The 17,774-nt window shown below is 50.5% G+C and overlaps 2 protein-coding genes across 2 annotated transcripts; one reads left to right on the top strand and one right to left on the bottom strand.

Moving 5' to 3' along the window:
- Positions 1-435: 435 nt before the first annotated feature.
- On the bottom strand, positions 436-1,401 carry LOC135441589 (olfactory receptor 14A16-like). Its single transcript, XM_064701148.1, has one exon. The coding sequence runs from the start codon at positions 1,399-1,401 to the stop codon at positions 436-438; it is 966 nt and encodes a 321-aa protein (XP_064557218.1).
- A 14,055-nt stretch (positions 1,402-15,456) lies between these two features.
- LOC135441590 (olfactory receptor 14A16-like) lies at positions 15,457-16,389 on the top strand. Its single transcript, XM_064701149.1, has one exon. It carries the CDS (start codon positions 15,457-15,459, stop codon positions 16,387-16,389), a length of 933 nt encoding a protein of 310 aa, XP_064557219.1.
- The last annotated feature ends 1,385 nt before the right edge of the window (positions 16,390-17,774 follow it).

Genomic DNA, 17,774 nt, shown 5'->3' with positions numbered 1-17,774 from the left:
TGCCTGTGGCCACAGCAGGGACACGCAGCAGGACAGTGACCAAACTGCCAGAGCACTCCGGCCTTACAGCCGCAGCAGGGCTGGAAAGGACAGGCTGGAGTTGGGCAGAGTAGATGTGGGAAGAGCCAGGGCCATTGTCCATGGCTGTGGTGCTGTGCTGGGAGTCTTCTTCCCTCCACCTCTGCTCAAAGGCAGAGACAGAGAAGGGCTCAGGAAGAATCCTGGACAGACAGGTTAGAGCAAGAACTTGTTTTTATTTAAATGGCAAGAGAACAAGCCTTTTGTAAGTCTTTTAATTTCAAAAGAAAGGTGGATATTAATGTAGAAATGCTAAGAGTAATACTACAGTATTTTGTGAAAAACATTACAACAATAGAAAAAGTTGCCATAGTAAAAAATAGACAAATAAGGGGAAAAGGCTGAGATTGTAAAGAGTTATATTCTGAAAGTTCTGTAGCAGAAAAGAGAATTTCTTGCTTCTGAAGTTGCAGTCACCAGTTTTCCCAGGGCATCCTTGAGCTCCTGGTTCCTCAGGCTGTAGATGAGGGGGTTCAGGGCTGGAGGCACCACCGAGTACAGAACTGACAGGGCCAGATCCAGGGATGGGGAGGAGATAGAGGGAGGCTTCAAGTAGACTAAAAAGCCAGTGCTGACAAACAGGGAGACCATGGCCAGGTGAGGGAGGCAGGTGGAAAAGGCTTTGTGCTGTCCCTGCTCAGAGGGGATCCTCAGCACAACCCTGAAGATCTGCACATAGGAGAAAACAATGAACAAAAAACAACCAAAATATAGATGAGCACTTAGCACAATGAACCAAAGTTCCCTGAGTTTGGAGTGTGAGCAAGAGAGCTTGAGGATCTGAGGGATTTCACAGAAGAACTGGCCCAGGGCATTGCCATGGCACAGGGGCAGGGAAAATGTATTGACCATGTGCAGCAGAGCATTGAGAAAGGCACAGGCCCAGGCAGCTGCTGCCATGTGGGCACAAGCTCTGCTGCCCAGGAGGGTCCCGTAGTGCAGGGGTTTGCAGACGGACACATAGCGGTCATAGCACATGACAGTGAGAAGTGCAAATTCTGCTGACATGAAAAAGGCGAAGAAGAAAACCTGTGTAGCACATCCTGTGTAGGAGATGGTCCTGGTGTCCCAGAGGGAATTGTGCATGGCTTTGGGGACAGTGGTGCAGATGGAGCCCAGGTCAGTGAGGGCCAGGTTGAGCAGGAAGAAGAACATGGGCGTGTGCAGGTGGTGGCCGCAGGCTACGGCGCTGATGATGAGGCCGTTGCCCAGGAGGGCAGCCAGGGAGATGCCCAGCAAGAGGCAGAAGTGCAGGAGCTGCAGCTGCCGCGTGCCTGCCAATGTCAGCAGGAGGAAGTGGCTGATGGAGCTGCTGTTGGACATTTGCAGCCTTGGGTTATGGTTATTTATAGAGGAGTATCACCGGTCTGGAAAGGAAATGACAGTGCCAGATTGGACATTTCTTCACTCTGGGAATCGTGGACTGTTGAAAGAAGGCTTGAATAGCTGGACAAAATCTTTAAGTTAATCCTATGTATTTTATTTGGATTTCCTTAAAATTACTTCCCTTCCCGTAAGGGAATTTTGCTAAACTTTATTTGAGTTCAGGTTTGTGCTGCTGGGTTTCTGCCTCATATTCAGCAATGCTCTCAGTCTGAACACTGCGGAGCCCAAAGGGAAAACAGGGCTCCCTGTGCCCCAGTGCAGTCAGACCTGATGGAACCACACTAGTGCCCTTTGTTCATTATTGGAATATGAATCCCAATATTACCAGTTAGATTGTGCCTGGGCCAGTCTGACCCTCGCTGCTAGACCGAAGGCGGCATCTGTGGTGTATCACCCCAGCAACACCTTTAGCTTGCTGATGGTTTCAGCTGGGCACTAAACAAGTCCAGGCTTGTTAGGAACTCCGTTTACCTCAGGAAGAAGTCTTCAGGCGAAGGTGAAGAGAAAAAAGGAGAGGATTCTGCTGGAGGGTTATATCCAGTGGTTTATTCCATGGTTACAGAGGTCTGAACCTTGGGAAGAGCTCCAACAGAATTCCGACCGCATGGCCGGACTCACCTTTGAAGCTCAGGGGGAGGGGAGGGGACAGGTGAGCCACCAACCAGGTGGGAGGGGCAGGGTCTCAAGGGATGAGGGACACCTAGACAGGCCAATGACCTCTGGGTCTGAGAGGCATCCTTTGAACTTGCCCAACCGCACGACGCCTTGTTGGAATGTTAAGCCTGATTGACAGGACTCACTCAGCAAGGGGGCGAGGGGGGGAGGGAGACCGGTATTGGCACACCTGGGGAAGGGACCTGAAAGTTTAAATACATCGAAACAGTTCATTTCACCACTTTTGATTTCAGCGTGATCATACCTAAAATTTTTTTGAAAAAAAAAATTAACTTTTTGAATTCTCCAGTTTAAAAATTATTTTCTCCAAAACCTTCTCTCTTTCCCTGTGCAGCTGGACAGGATGAGATACCAAGGGTTGGCCTGGCTCTCTGCTGCCTGAACTTGTGCCTACTGAGAGCTGATTCTCTCTATCTAAGCCTTGTCCCTGCCAGTGCTGCCAGAGCCCAGCTCAGCCCTGGGGGCTCAACTCTGCCCTGCAGACCCCTCCCAGCACAGGGCACTGCCCAGGGGCATCTCCCTGGCAGCAGAGCCTTAAGGACAGGCCGGAAAAACAGAGATGCTGCAAGCCAAGGTGCTGCTGCTGCTGTCTGTAGGGAGAGGAGGCTGAGGAGGCACTTTCTGAGGAAGATCTGAGGCACATCTGCTGATGCCCAGGCTGACAGTGCAGGAGTCTCAGTGACACAGCCAAAGCGGACAGCTCCTTTCCCTTCCCTTTAGGAGAAAGCTGAAAGCAGCCCTGGCCATGCAGCTCCATCTCCAGAGCAGGAGGAATCTGCCATGATGGGGGTGGCTCCTTCCACCTCCAACTCCCCTGCAGCGTCCATGGGGAGCTGCCAGGCAGGCTGAGAGCTGCCCCTGGCAGGTGGCACATGCCCTGGGCTGGCCAAGAGCCCTGAGGGCTGCAGGAGCTGCTCTGCAGGACAGCCCTGGGCAGCCCTGGCTGCAGCCCCAGCTTCAGCCCCTGCAGCCGTTCCTGGCAGCAGGAGCCGTCCTGCCCTGTCCCTCTGACGGTGCCCAGGGCAGCCCTGCTCTTCTGCAAAAGCTCCCCCAAAGCAGAAACGGCAGCAGAGCCATCCTTACAGGCACATCAGTCCTGTCCTGGGTCAGCTTCAGGAGATCCCTCCAGGAGCACAGGGGACATTGCCCTGCACTCACACACTCACCATGCACAGGGCTGTGAAGATCTTTCCCCAAGTGAAGTCTCAGCTCAATGTCTTCCCAATCCTGATTGCCTTCAGCCTGTCTCTGCCTGGCTCCTGTCCCCTAGTGCCTGCAGGCAGAGCCCTCAGCCCTGCTGGGCTGGGAGAAGAGCTGGTCCTGGGAAGAGCTGTTCCTTTAAAGCTCAGCAGCACAGACACGGCACAAGGACTTTAATGAGACTCTTGGGGATTTGGTGTAGTTTACATCAGACTCAGTCCCTGAGAGAGTCTTCAAAAAACTTCTCAAGAACTCAAAATTAAATTGAAACTCCGAACTTTCTTGAAGTTTTAATGGGTCCCCTTAAAGAGCACAACTGAGGAAGTGTCCCCAGGTTCCAGTTAGAGCAGAACCCTGGAGGCAGTGATGACAGCTGGGGATAAGCAAGGGAAAGGTGTCTCCGGTGCTGAGCAAAGCTGGATGTGTTTGAGGAATGCAAAGGGCCAAGGGCTGAGCCCCAGCCCCTGGCCAGGCAGATCCTGTCCCTCCCTCCTTGCTCAGGGCTCTTCCCGGGATGGGCACTGGCATGTGGGGATGTGCAATGCCAAGGGCAGGAGCATGGGGCGGCCCCTGCCAGGCTGCTGAGCAGGGACAAGGAGGCAATGAGGCCCCAGGCCTGCAAGGGTCACTTGTCTCCTGCTCCTGCCTCAGGCCCAGGCCAGCAGCCATGGCCAAAGTGCTGCCCAAGTTGGCTCTGGCAGGGCTGTCTTGCAGCTGCTGCCCATCCCTGTGCCCTGTGCAGCCCAGGCTGTGCTACGGTGTCCCTGCCCTGCGCCTCTGTCCCTGCAGGCTGTCGGCATCCCCTGGCTGCCGCACCTGGCTGGGCCCTTCCTTTGCTGACAGCTCTGCCTCCTGCCTGCTTCTGCCTGCCCACAGAGAGCCTTGGGCTGACCCAAACTCCTTCTGGGGGAAGTGTTGCACCACAGTCCTGCCCTGGGAAGGAAATCCCTTTCTCTTTTTTTCCCAGTCTGGTCCTCCCCAGCTGGGAGACCCAGACTCCCCAGCTTTATCATTGATTCTTTTCTTTTTCTGGCTGTTGTCTGCTATGTCAGAAGGATCCACCATCTCTGAAACCACCCTTCAGACCCTCCCTGGCCTCTCCTCTGCTGTCCTAAGTCTCCATTCCACTGAGCACAGAGCTCCTCTGTCCCTGTACAGTGCTCATGTGCTTGAGGCCATGGGTGCCTGGACATGAAGGACGGTTCTTTTCTACAGGAAGGAAATCACAGAGCCCCAGGGTTTTGAAGGCAGATCAGAGGCACTCACCAGAGGCCAAGGCCAGCCAGACCTGTCTGTCCTTGCAGCTTTTGTCTGAAATCAGCCCTTGGATATTTGGGGAGTTTTGGAGGTGGAATTCCATTTCAGCCATGGGTGCCCGGACCAGAATGACAGTTCTTCTCCACAGGAAGGAAAGGGCAGAGCCCCAGTGTTTCAGAGGCTGATTAGAGGCAGCCCCAAGGAGGCCAAGGCCAGCCAGACCTGTTTGTCTTGGGAACATTTGTCTTGGACCAATCCTTGCATAGAGGGAATTTGGGAGGCCAAATCCCAGTTTTTTCCATGGACATCTGGACAAGAAGGACAGTTCTTTTCCATAGGAAGGAAAGCACAGGGCCCCAGTGTTTCACAGGCAGATGAGAGCTCACCCTAAGGAAGGCAAGGGAACCTAGACAGTCCTGGAAGCTTTTGTCTGGGAGCTATCATTGGATATAAGGAATTTTGGAGGCAGATTCCCAATTTTAGCTATGGATATTTGCTCTTCAAAGATCATTTTTCCCTGGAAAGAAAAGCACAGCCCCCCAGTGTTTTGAAAGCAGATGAGAGGTGACTGCCAAGGTTCCAAGGCCGCCCAGAGCTTTCTGTTCTGGCAGATTTCATACAGGAATCATCCTTCGATATAATTGAATTTGGACATTGTCCTGCGGTGATGTTATGATGCTTGCATCCCCATTAAAATGTTCTGTGCTTTTAAGACTGTTTCTGAAGAGTGAAAGTTTTGTTTGGGTTTCTCTTATCAGGGACACAGAGACGGGCAGTACATAGGGCTATATTCGCTTTTTGCTTTTGGCTTTTCTGCTTTGCTTGCTGTCTCTCTGCTCTCGCTTTTGCTTTTGCTTCTGCTTATTAGCTAGTTCTAGCCGAACAGTCCAAATTCCTTCCTGGTCTGTTTCTCCTCTCCTTTTTCTTCGATCATCTCGAACCTGCTCCGGACTGGGACCTGGGAACACTGAGGGTTTGCACCGTTTGGCCTGCAGCAGCTGCCCAGTGCCAGATGGACTGAGAACAGAGCAACCACCCCTGCAAGAGAATTTCTGATTTTGTCACCTTTTTCAGAGCGGTGTCATCCGGTGCTGTTCATTTTGTGTGCTGGGGGGTGCTGTGCCTGTCAAATAAACAGGTTCTTTCCACTTCTCTCTGAGGAATTCTTCCCGAAATGGTTGGGGGGAGGGGTCGTGTGGGTTTGCCTTCTGGAGGGGCCCTCCTTTGGAGATTCTCTACCAAATTTGCCCTAAACCAGGACAAAATATCGGTGCCCATCCTGGGGGCTCGAGAGACTGGAAAAACAATGTTTTGATTGCATTTTGGTTTCCATTACTCTGTGTTCATTTAAATCAGCTAATAGCCATGATTTTTGAATTCATAATGTCTATTGGGGTGAAGGTTTGCATGCACTTCTGGTCCCTAGGGATTGTTGAGATTTTAATACCTCTGTGGTCCCTAGGTTTATTTTCTTATCCAGAAATAGCTTTAGTATTGTCCCTAATACGTAGTTTTTACATCAGAGGGGCAGTGACCAGAATAGCTATCCTGCTGGGCTTGGTGGCAATGATTTGCAAGAAGTTTATAAACATGGTGGGGTCTGCTCCAGGTATGAATGGTGCATGGCTATGGTTATGCATCCAGTTTGTTAGAGGAGGAGCTGAGAATAAGACTTTCCGGCCTTCCCTTTCCTTCTTCTCCTTTGGATCGGTTATGTCACTTTTTGAGAATGTTCAGTTTCCCCTGAATGTTAAAGAGACCATCTTTCTGGTATTTAATCTGGCAAGCTTCCTCTATATGGTCTGCAGCTTCTCTAGAATGAGGGCTGAGATATCCAGAGGAGCTGGTGAGACCCCTGACCCAGATGCAGATGCAGGCGTGAAAAATCCTGAGTGGTGTGGAGAATGGGAAAATATAGGCCAAACACTGAAGGAATTTTCTGATCCTGTAGACTGGAATTTTCCACGGGAACAAATTCAGAACCCAGCTGAAGTGGGGAAATACCTAAAAGAGAAGTGCCATGACTATTCTAAGGAGAAAAGGCTAATTGCAAATAAGCTGGGCCCTGGCCTAGGCTTATCGCACTTTGTTAGATAGTGTAGGGCAGCAGAATGAGGCAGGGGGGCAGGGAGATAAATCAGCTATCCCAGTCACTCAAGCTGTAGCCAACAGCTCAGGCTCGAAGCCAGCAGCCAGACCAGACAGTGAGCCTAAGCCAGCATCTAAACCCATGGCTGTTGCTACCAGCACTAGAAGTGGGAAATGCACAGAAAAAACTAATCGACCAGTGGATGATGATGATGATGATGAAGGAGAAGGAACCTCAATGCCTCCTGACATAAAATCAGGAGTCAAAGCAGCAGGTGCAAGATCAGATGCAAATACTGAGTCCTTTTCCCTGAAGGACCTTGATGGCCTAAGGAAGGATTGAACCCAACAACCTGATGAATCCATAATTTGTTGGCTGGTCCTTCTCTGGGATGCTGCAGGCGAGGCTACAATTCTGGACGGCACTGAAGCCAGGCATTTGGGATCCCTGTCACAGAATCCTGTCATAGACCAAGAAATGATGAGAAGGGCTAATCCACACAGCCTCTGGGCACAGGTCTTGGACATTGTTGCACGAAGATACCTGTGCGCAGATGGTCTTAATATGCAACCAACTCAGTGGAAGACTGTAGAGCAAGGGATCCAACGCCTGAGAGAAATGGCAGTGGCAGAGATTATCTTCTCAGATGATGTAACAACTAGGAACCCAGACTTAGTACCATGCACGTCTGTGATGTGGCGAAAACTCGTACGACTTGGGCCACATGAATATGCTTCTGCCTTAGCAATCATGAAGAGGGATGAGAGGGGTGAGACTGTGCTTGACATGGCAAGGAAGCTCTGAGCATATGCAGATGCATGGCCTGACACATGCCAGAATCGCAGTGGTAGAAACACGTCTGCAGAACTTAGAGGATAAGATAGAGGAGAACCATAAGAAGCTTAGAGAGGAGATTAAAGAAGACCTTCTCCAAATTTCAGCAGTACAGATCTGAGGTTCTGGTACCCAAGGCAGACGTTTCCCAGATGGTGAGAGAAGGTACACCCCACGAGCTGAGCTGTGGCTCTACCTGCGTGATTGTGGGGAAAACATGAGAAGGTGGGATAGGAAACCTACCTCTGTTCTGGCATGACGGGTGCGTGAACTGAAGGAAGCCACCAGGAGGAAAGCAGGTCCAGTTGCCCGTAGCCGAACGGCCACGTATGATGATGATGACATGTCTGATCCCCTTGAAGGAACATCCAAAACATACACCCAGGGAAAGAAGGATAACCAGGCTTAGAGGGGCCCTGCCTCTAGCCAGGTAGAGGCCAGGGAAAATCGTGTCTTCTGGTCTGTGTGGATTCATTGGCCTGGCACATGGGAACCACAAGAGTACAAAGCTTTGGTTGATACTGGTGCGCAATGCACATTAATTCCATCAAGACATGTGGGGACAGAGTCTGTTTCTATTGCTGGTGTGACAGGGGGATACCAGGATTTCAGTTTGGTGGAAGCTGATGTGAGCCTAACGGGAAATGAGTGGAAGAAGCATCCTATTGTGACTGGCCCAGAGGCCCCATGTATTTTCGGCATGGACTTCCTTCGAAGTGGGTACTTCAAAGACCCAAAAGGACTCAGATGGGCATTTGGGATAGCAGCTGCAGTGACAGAGGGCATCCAGCAATTGAACACCTTGCCTGGGTTGTCTGAGAATCCATCTGCAGTAGGATGCCTGACGGGAGAAGAGCAACGAGTGCCAATTGCCACTTCCATAGTGCATCGATGGCAGTATAGAACCACTCGAGATGCTGTGATCCCCATCCATAAGATGATCCAAGAGCTGGAGAGCCAAGGGGTGGGCAGCAAGACCCACTCACCCTTCAACAGCCCCATTTGGCCTGTGCGAAAGTCTGGAGGAGAATGGAGATTGACTGTGGACTACCGTGCATTGAATGAAGTGACTCCACCACTGAGCGCTGACGTGCCAGACATATTAGAGCTCCAGTATGAGCTTGAGTCCAAGGCAGCAAGGTGGTATGCCACTATAGACACTGCCAATGCATTTTTCTCCATCCCTCTGGCAGCAGAATGCAGGCCTCAGTTTGCTTTCACATGGAGGGGAGTGCAGTACACCTGGAACCGATTGCCCCAGGGGTGGAAGCACAGCCCCACCATCTGCCATGGACTGATCCAGACTGCACTAGAAAGGGGTGAGGCTCCAGAACATCTGCAGTATCTTGATGACATCATTGTGTGGGGGAACACAGCTGCGGAAGTGTTTGAGAAAGGGAAGGAAATTATCCAGATCCTCCTGGGAGCTGGTTTCACCATTAAAAAGAGCAAAGTAAAGGGACCAGCTCGTGAGATTCAATTCCTGGGAGTGAAGTGGCAAGATGGACGGTGTCAGATTCCTACAGATGTCATCAACAAGATCACAGCAATGTCTCCACCCACCAATAAGAAAGAGACACAAGCTTTCCTGAGTGCAATAGGTTTTTGGAGGATGCATATTCCTGACTACAGGCAGATCGTGAGCCCTCTTTACCTGGTCACCCGCAAGAAGAACAATTTCCAGTGGGGCCCTGAGCAGCAACAAGCCTTTGTCCAGATCAAGCAGGAGATTGCTCATGCAGTAGCCTTGGCCCAGTCAGGACAAGACCAGAGGTGAAGAACGTGCTCTACTCTGCAGCCAGGAACCATGGCTTGTCCTGGAGCCTTTGGCAGAAGGTGCCTGGGGAGACTCGAGGCCAACCACTGGGATTCTGGAGCTGAAGCTACAGAGGGTCTGAGGCCAACTACACTCCCACAGAGAAGGAAATCTTGGCCACCTATGAAGTAGTTCAAGGGGCCTCAGATGTCACAGACATCTTTTCATTAAAATCCTTTCTTAGGATATTTTCCGGCTGAAGCTGAGAAGTTTCAGCAACAAAGTGTAAACAAGGGTTATCTGCTGCTGTGGAATGCAACAGGTGGATCCGTGATTGGTCTCCTGTGGATGTTTGGATTTACTGACCACTCATGGCAGAGCTGGGTCTTGCTCTTGTTATTCATTCTTTTCTGTTCTTAGCTTAGGTAGCCTTCTGAGAACTTTTCCTTCTATTTCTTTTTAGTATAGTCATAATGATATATATATATATCATAAATAATAAATCACGCCTTCTAAACATGAGGTCAACATTCTCGCCTCTCTCTTCACCTGCAACCCTTGTGACCATGGTCACACTCAGAGTTGACTGGTACAGAAGCACAAGTCCTCCCTGGCACTCTGAATATCAGTGCTGGGGTGGATGTTTAAAGGAAAGGTTCCCACTAACAACCACACCATTGACCCCAGATGGAGCAAATGGATTGCCCTCATCACACAGCATGCCTGTATTGGGAAGCTGAATCACCCTGGTGTTTTAGAGATAATTACAAACTTTCTGGAAGGTGAGAACTTTGGTCTCACTGATGAAGAGAATCCGGAGTAAGTGACAAGGCTAAAGAAGCTCCACCATACAATTAGCTACCAGCAGAGGAAGCACACCATGCTCTTTTCACTGATGTTTCCTATCACATTGTAGGGATGAAGTGGAAGTGGAAAGCAGCCGTATGGAGCCCCTCACGACAGGCTGCACAAGCTACTGAAGGAGAAGGTGGATCAAGTCAACTTGAGGAACTCAAAGCCGTTCAGCTGTCCCTGGACATTGCTGAAAGAGAGAAGTGGCCAAAGCTCTACCTTTATACTGATTTGTGGATGGTTGCCAATGCTCTGTTAGGTTGGCTGGAAAGGTGGAAAAAGGCCAACTGGCAGCATAGGGGAAAACCAGTCTGGGGTGCTGATGAGTGGAAAGACATTGCCTCTTGGGTAGAAAATCTAGCTGTTAATGTTCACCACGTAGATGCCCATGTCCCCAAGAGTAGAGCCAATGAGCACCAAAACAATGAGCAGGTAGGTCAGGCTGCAAAGATAGAGGTGCCAAAGATAGACTTAGATTGGCAACATAAGGGGCAGTTGTTCCCAGCTCGATGGGCCCATGATGTCTCAGGCCATCAGGGCAGAGATTCCCCATGTAAGTGGGCACAAGACCGAGGGGTGGATCTAACCATGGACAGTATTTCTCAGGTTATCCATGACTGTGAGACGTGTGCTGCCATCAAGCAGGCCGAGCGAGTGAGTGAAGCCCCTCTGGTATGGTGGGCGGTGGTGCAAGTACAAGTATGGGGAGGCCTGGCAGGTTGACTCCATCACACTGCCCCAGACACGCCAAGGAATGCACTACATGCTGACCATGGTGGAAGCCACCACTGGATGGTTGGAAACCTACCCTGTGCCTCACACCACTGCCCATAACACCATCCTGAGCCTGGAAAAGCAAATCCTGTGGAGACATGGTGTGGGAGGATCGTCATCCATTTGTCCCAGGTGTCCAAGGGGCTGGGTTTCATATCTATGTACGGGCAGTCATTTGGTGACGGGGAGACTCCCACCAGGCATGTTAAGAGCGGATCGTCTACACTTCCCATGGCCATGCAAAGATTGTCTTGCTTTAATGACACCAAAGTAACCCAGATGTTTTGTTTTGGCTGAGGGACGATCCAGCTGGTGGGCACTTGGATACGGATGAGCGCGCTGATAAAGACTGGTAACAATAAAGATGGCAACGATGGCACCAGTACTCCTGCAGGGTGCCCTGGAGGATATGGCAGAAAGAATCATACTTCTTCTTTCCCACTGGGTAGTTTTCACTTGTGGATGGTAAAAACACACATTAGTTGACTTATTTTAAGACATCCTTAAATATTCTTAAGTTCCCCCTATAGTTCTTACCAACTCCGCCCAATCTCTCCCTTCTCTTTTTTAAGGAAAGTTTGAGGAAGGGTAAAAGGAGTAGTTTCAAGAGGGGAAAGAGGGAGGGGTAGGGATAAATGGTCACTGGTAGAGGGATGGAAAAGGGAGGAGTGTGTCTGCATTTGAGATTGACATGGACGTTATCAATGGGATATGTCTACATGCGATGAGTGTCCTTGTCACAATGTTTAAATATATGAATTTCTTTTATCTTCATCTCCAAGAGAAAGCTGCTTCTGTGGCATGGTGGGAGAGGGAGCTGACTTTGTGTTCATTTGAGGGGTCGTCTTCGGATCTGTGGTCTACGTAGGGACTGATAAATCTTCTGGGAATCCACGGGGTCCTGTATCTGTAGAAACACAAGCATATTCTGTCCCCCACGTAATGAGAGGTTATGGCCTTTCAATAATTTTAGATTCATGATTCTGGTCAAGTACTGGAGGTCTTTCTTTGAGGAGTGTGTACATGGTGTTATGAAAGTGCCTTAAGATAGGGGAGTTTGGTTCTTTTTGAGAGCAATTAATGAAATATATATCATATTAGAATTCATGAAATTCAAATAACGTTAAGTATTTTGCACAGTCTCTCCTTTGAAGGGAGAGAGCCGGGGGCTATTTACAAACCACAAACAGGATGGGACTGCTGTGGAATGTGTCTTGAGCTGTTTAATTTTTCAGCATCAGTCTCATTACATGGTTGTGACAATGCGAAGATGCCAGCAGCTCGCATCCCAAGCAGCAAACCAAGAACTTAATAGTACAACTTAATTTATAAGTTTTTGACCAATCACACAAAGCAAAAGCATATTGACAGCAGTTCTATCCAACCACTATAAGCACAGGTACCTTTGGTTAAAACAATGCTTGCTTATTTTGAATACAATACCTGCTTGTAAGCCTTAAAACACAATGCACAGAGCTCCATTATTAAGCTTCAAACTTCCTAATACCTTGCTAGAAAAACTTTTCTGTATCTTAGGGAGTTATTCTACACAAGTGTTAATACACAGACAATTGTTCTATTTGTCCTTGCTTTTCTACTTTTTAAATAATTTTTCTGCTGATCTATCTCATGGCTACTGCTTAGCTCTAATCACAGTTCTGCTGTCTCTGAGGCCTGCCTTTTGCAGCTTTCCCAAAACCCTCTGATTTTGTGGATTCCCACAGTGGAAACAAGTTCAGCTATTTTAAATCAAATGCTCACTGATTTAAAAATTATTAGACATGGCGCACTACAAAATAGAGCTGCTATAGATTTTTTGCTGTTAGCACATGGGCACAGGTGTGAGAATTTTGAAGGAATGTGTTTTATGAACCTCTCTTCCATTCACAGGAAACTCAAACAACTAGAAGACAACATGAAGAAATCGACAATGAATGATTGGGGCTTGGATGAATGGTTTGAGGAATGGGGAATAACTGGATGATTGAAAGATATCTTAAAGGAAGCTTTGTTATTACTAGTAGTTATTTTTATATTGCTTTGTGCTATTCCACGCATAGTGAAATTGGTGACCTGCTTGGTAGAGAATACAGTGAAAAGGGTTTGGCTGGTGCAAGAAGGGGGAATTCTAGCAATGTATCTGAACAACTTGGGCCACATTGTGCAGCAGCCATATTGCTTGTTCTTATCAGAGCCCTCTGGAATTCATCAAGGTTACTAAGACATAAACTGTGCTAAATGAAGAAAGAAAAGGCTGAGAAACAAAATACCAGGACTGCAAGAACTCAATAACAAAGGGCTGTGAACCACCTGAACTGTAACAAGTCACACACTCTGAGAAGTGTGTGCAGAACACAAGGACAAGAGAGAGGCACCAATGAAGAAGAGCGTGATCAGTGTATGCAGTAGGGTTAGAATGAATGAATAAGTGCATTATGTAAACAATAAATGGCTTCTGCTTAACCATACTGGTTAGTAGTATGGGAGTCCTGTTTTCCCACAATGGGTGCCTGGGAAGGAGAGAGGATTCTTTTCCATAAAAAGGAAAGCACTGAGGAAGGAGCAGGAGACAAGTGACCCTTGCAGGCCTGGGGCCTCATTGCCTCCTTGTCCCTGCTCAGCAGCCTGGCAGGGGCCGCCCCATGCTCCTGCCCCTGGCATTGCCAATCCCCATATGCCAGTGCCCATCCCGGCAAGAGCCCTGAGCAAGGAGGGAGGGACAGGATCTGCCTGGCCAGGGGCTGGGGCTCAGCCCTTGGCCCTTGTCATTCCTCAAACACATCCAGCTTTGCTCAGCACCAGAGACATCTTTGCCTTGTTTGTCCCCAGCTGTCATCACTGCCTCCAGTGTTCTGCTCTAACTGGAACCTGGGGACACTTTCTCAGAGAGACTTATTAAACTTTTAGAAACTTTCGAATTTCAATTTAACTTTGAGTTCTTGAGAAGTTATTTAAAACGCTCTCTCAGGTACTGAGTCTGATGTAAACAACACCAAACCCATGAGGGGCTCATTAAAGTCCTTGCGCTGTGTCTGTGCTGCTGAGCTTTAAAGGAACAGCTCTTCCCAGGGCCAGCTCCTCTCCCAGCCCAGTAGGGCTGAGGGCTCTGCCTGCAGGCACTGAGGGGACAGGAGCCAGGCAGAGACAGGCTGAAGGCAATCAGGATTGGGAAGACATTGAGCTGAGACTTCACTTGGGGAAAGATCTTCAGAGCCCTGTGCATGGTGAGTGTGTGAGTGCAGGGCAATATCCCCTGTGCTCCTGGAGGGATCTCCTGAAGCCAGCACACCCCACAGCCTGGGGGATGTGTCAGGAGGACTCTCCCAGTTTCTCTCTGGCACAGGAGGAGCAGCAGGAGGATGTGCTGCAGAGCGGGGCTGCCATGGGCACCATCAGAGGGACACGGCAGGACGGCTCCTGCTGTCAGGGACCGGTGCAGGGACTGAAGCTGGGGCTGCAGCCAGGGCTGCCCAGGGCTGTCCTGCAGAGCAGCTCCTGCAGCCATCACAGCTCTTGGCCAGCCCAGGGCATGTACCACCTGCCAGGGGCAGCTCTCAGCCTGCCTGGCAGCTCCCCATGGACGCTGCAGGGGAGAAGTTGGAGGTGGAAGGAGCAACCCCCATCAGGGCAGATTCCTCCTGCTGTGGAGATGGTGCTGCATGGCCAGGGCTGCTCTCAGCTTTCTCCTAAAGAGAAGGGAAAGGGGCTGTCAGCTTTGGCTGTGTCACTGAGACTCCTGCACTGTCAGCCTGGGCATCAGCAGATGTGCCTCAGATCTTCCTCAGAAAGTGCCTCCTCAGCCTCCTCTCCCTACAGACAGCAGCAGCAGCACCTTGGCTTGCAGCATCTCTGTTTTTCCGGCCTGTCCTTAAGGCTCTGCTGCCAGGGAGATGCCCCTGGGCAGTGCCCTGTGCTGGGAGGGGTCTGCAGGGCACAGCTGAGCCCCCAGGGCTGGGCTGGGCTCTGGCAGCACTGGCAGGGACAAGGCTTGGATAGAGAGAAACAGCTTCCAGTAGGCACAACTCCAGGCAGCAGAGAGCCAAAGCAACCCTTGATATCCCATCCTGTCTAGCTGCACAGGGTAAGAGGAAAGGGTATGGAGAAAATTAGTTTTAAACTGGAGAATTCACTAAGTCCACTTTACTTTTCAAGAAAGTTTAAAGTGTGATTATGCTGAAATAGAGAGTGGTTAAAGGAACAAAGGGAACCTGTGTGATTCCAGGAAGTCTGACTGCACTGGGGCACAGGGAGCCCATTTTTCCCTCTGAGCTCCACACTGTTCAGGCTGAGAGCAATGCTGAAGAGCAGGGAGTAACTAAGCAGCACAAACCCAAACTCAAATAAAGTTAAGGAAAATTTTCCCTCAGGAAGAGAAGTAATTCTGAGGGAATTCTAAATAAAAAACATAGGATTGACTCAAAAAATTGGTCCAGTTATTCAAGTCTTCATTTAACAGTCCATGATTCCCAGAGTAAAGAAATGTCCAATCTGGAACTGCCATTTCCTTCTCTGACAGGTGTTAATCCTTTATAAATTACCATACATAGGGCTGCAAATGTCCAACAGCAGCTCCATCAGGCACTTCCTCCTGCTGGCATTGGCAGACATGCGGCAGCTGCAGCTCCTGCACTTCTGCCTCTTGCTGGGCATCTCCCTGGCTGCCCTCCTGGGCAATGGCCTCATCATCAGCGCCGTAGCCTGCGGCCACCACCTGCACACGCCCATGTTCTTCTTCCTGCTCAACCTGGCCCTCAGCGACCTGGGCATGATCTGCACCACTGTCCCCAAAGCCATGCACAATTCCCTCTGGGACACCAGGAACATCTCCTACACAGGATGTGCTGCACAGCTCTTTCTGTTTGTCTTTTTCATTTCAGCAGAGTTTTCTCTCCTGACCATCATGTGCTACGACCGCTACGTGTCCATCTGCAAACCCCTGCACTACGGGACCCTCCTGGGCAGCAGAGCTTGTGCCCACATGGCAGCAGCTGCCTGGGCAAGTGGCTTTCTCAATGCTCTGTTGAACACAGCCAATATATTTTCCCTGCCTCTGTGCCAAGGCAATGCCCTGGGCCAGTTCTTCTGTGAAATCCCCCAGATCCTCAAACTCTCCTGCTCCAAATCTTATCTCAGGGAACTTTGGCTCATTGTGGTTGGTGCATCCTTAGCTTTTGGTTGTTTTGTGTTCATTGTTTTCACCTATGTACAGATCTTCAGGGCCGTGCTGAGGATCCCCTCTGAGCAGGGACGGCACAAAGCCTTTTCCACCTGCCTCCCTCACCTGGCCGTGGTCTCCCTGTTCATCAGCACTGCCATTTTTGCCAACCTGAAGCCCCCCTCCATCTCCTCCCCATCCCTGGATCTGACCCTGTCAGTTCTGTACTCAGTGGTGCCTCCAGCCCTGAACCCCCTCATCTACAGCCAGAGGAACCAGGAGCTCAAGGAGTCCATGTGGGCACTGTCTACTGGATGCTTTCAGAAACATTAAACTACTGGCCCATTTCTGCCAATCACTTGTAATAATAGTAATCTTCAATACTTCTTGTTAGTTTCATTTTGGAGGATCTTTATCTTTGTTTTAATTTTAAAATATTTTCTACAAAGTGATGCCATTTTTTGTGCCATTTCTCATTCTGCTTCCATTCTCCTTTACTGTGACCCACAGCCTGTTTCTATGAGGAGCTGTGCTCTCATGGGCTGTAAATGAACTAAATGATCTCCCAGCAGAGTTTCTACCAGAGATGCCGTTTTGTTCCTTCTCTGGAGCTGCAGCAGCAATGTCTGTGTGCAGAGCTGGGGGCAGATCAGTGCTGGCCCAGCAGCTGTGCCCAGCAGCAGCAGCACTTGATGTTGCCAGTGCTGCTGCCGTGGCCCTGCCTCGCTGCCCTGGTGGCCCTCGTGTTGCCGTAGGGCCTGGGTGCTCTCGGGGCCGGGCACAGCCCTGAGGGTGGCAGTGCCAGGGCTGCAGCAGGGACAGGCCATGGGCACTGCTGGGGCAGCGCTGACGCCTCAGCCCAGGGCCTGGGGGCTCCAGGCTCCTTTCCCAGGCTCTCTCAAGAACACGGCCAGGCCAATGCTCAGCACAGAAAAGCCCCATGAGCAGCCCCAGGCTGGCCGTGGGCAGGCTGAGGGCAAACAGCATGGCTGGGGCTCTGCAAGGGCCCTGGGAGTGAACGGAAGGAGCAGCAGAGCAGGGGCTGATCCATCCCCAGTGTGCGGCACAGCCCAGGGCAGCGTCCCAGAGCGTCCTCATGGAGCTGCCAACAACATCCCCCCTCTGCAGCCCTGGCCTCTTCCCCAGCTCACACAGGTGCCCCATCCTTGCAGGCACAGACACGGCAGCACTGCCTCAGCAGCCCCTGTTTGCATTGCACACAGCAGGGGGAGCACCCCCATGCTGTTGCTGTGGGGACATGAACCTGAGGGAGTACAAATGCCATCAGCCCCTGGGGCCAGCAAGGGCTGGGGGACACCAGGGAAACCACTCAGGTTCGTCGTGGCCTCTGCACTCAGCCAGAAAGTTTGTTCCCATCATCTGGGACTTTCCTGTCCCACTGCAGACACTGTTGCTCAGAGCCAGGGCTGCCTGGCAGCAACCCCCAAACTGCCCTGAGCATTTCCTTGGCTTCACCTTTGCTTTCTTTACTCTTCCTTGTTCAGATTTCTTCCCATTGCCCAGCCTTTTTTCCTGCCCTGCAAACAGCCCATCCCTGTTTGCCCTTTCCTCTCTGGCCCCACTCCCTATTGCAGTTCCTGACTTTGCCCCATGGGAAAGTCCCTTGGGGAGCAGGATCATCCTACAAGTGCTGCAGGAATTGTCTGCAGGCTCCTGCAGTGCCTGGTGCTTCTTCCTTGCCAGAGGCACCCCAGACC

The sequence above is a fragment of the Zonotrichia leucophrys genome, unplaced genomic scaffold (assembly GCF_028769735.1).
Source record: "Zonotrichia leucophrys gambelii isolate GWCS_2022_RI unplaced genomic scaffold, RI_Zleu_2.0 Scaffold_360_52516, whole genome shotgun sequence".
NCBI classification, from domain to species: domain Eukaryota; kingdom Metazoa; phylum Chordata; class Aves; order Passeriformes; family Passerellidae; genus Zonotrichia; species Zonotrichia leucophrys.
This window is presented reverse-complemented; position numbering and strand designations above follow the sequence as displayed.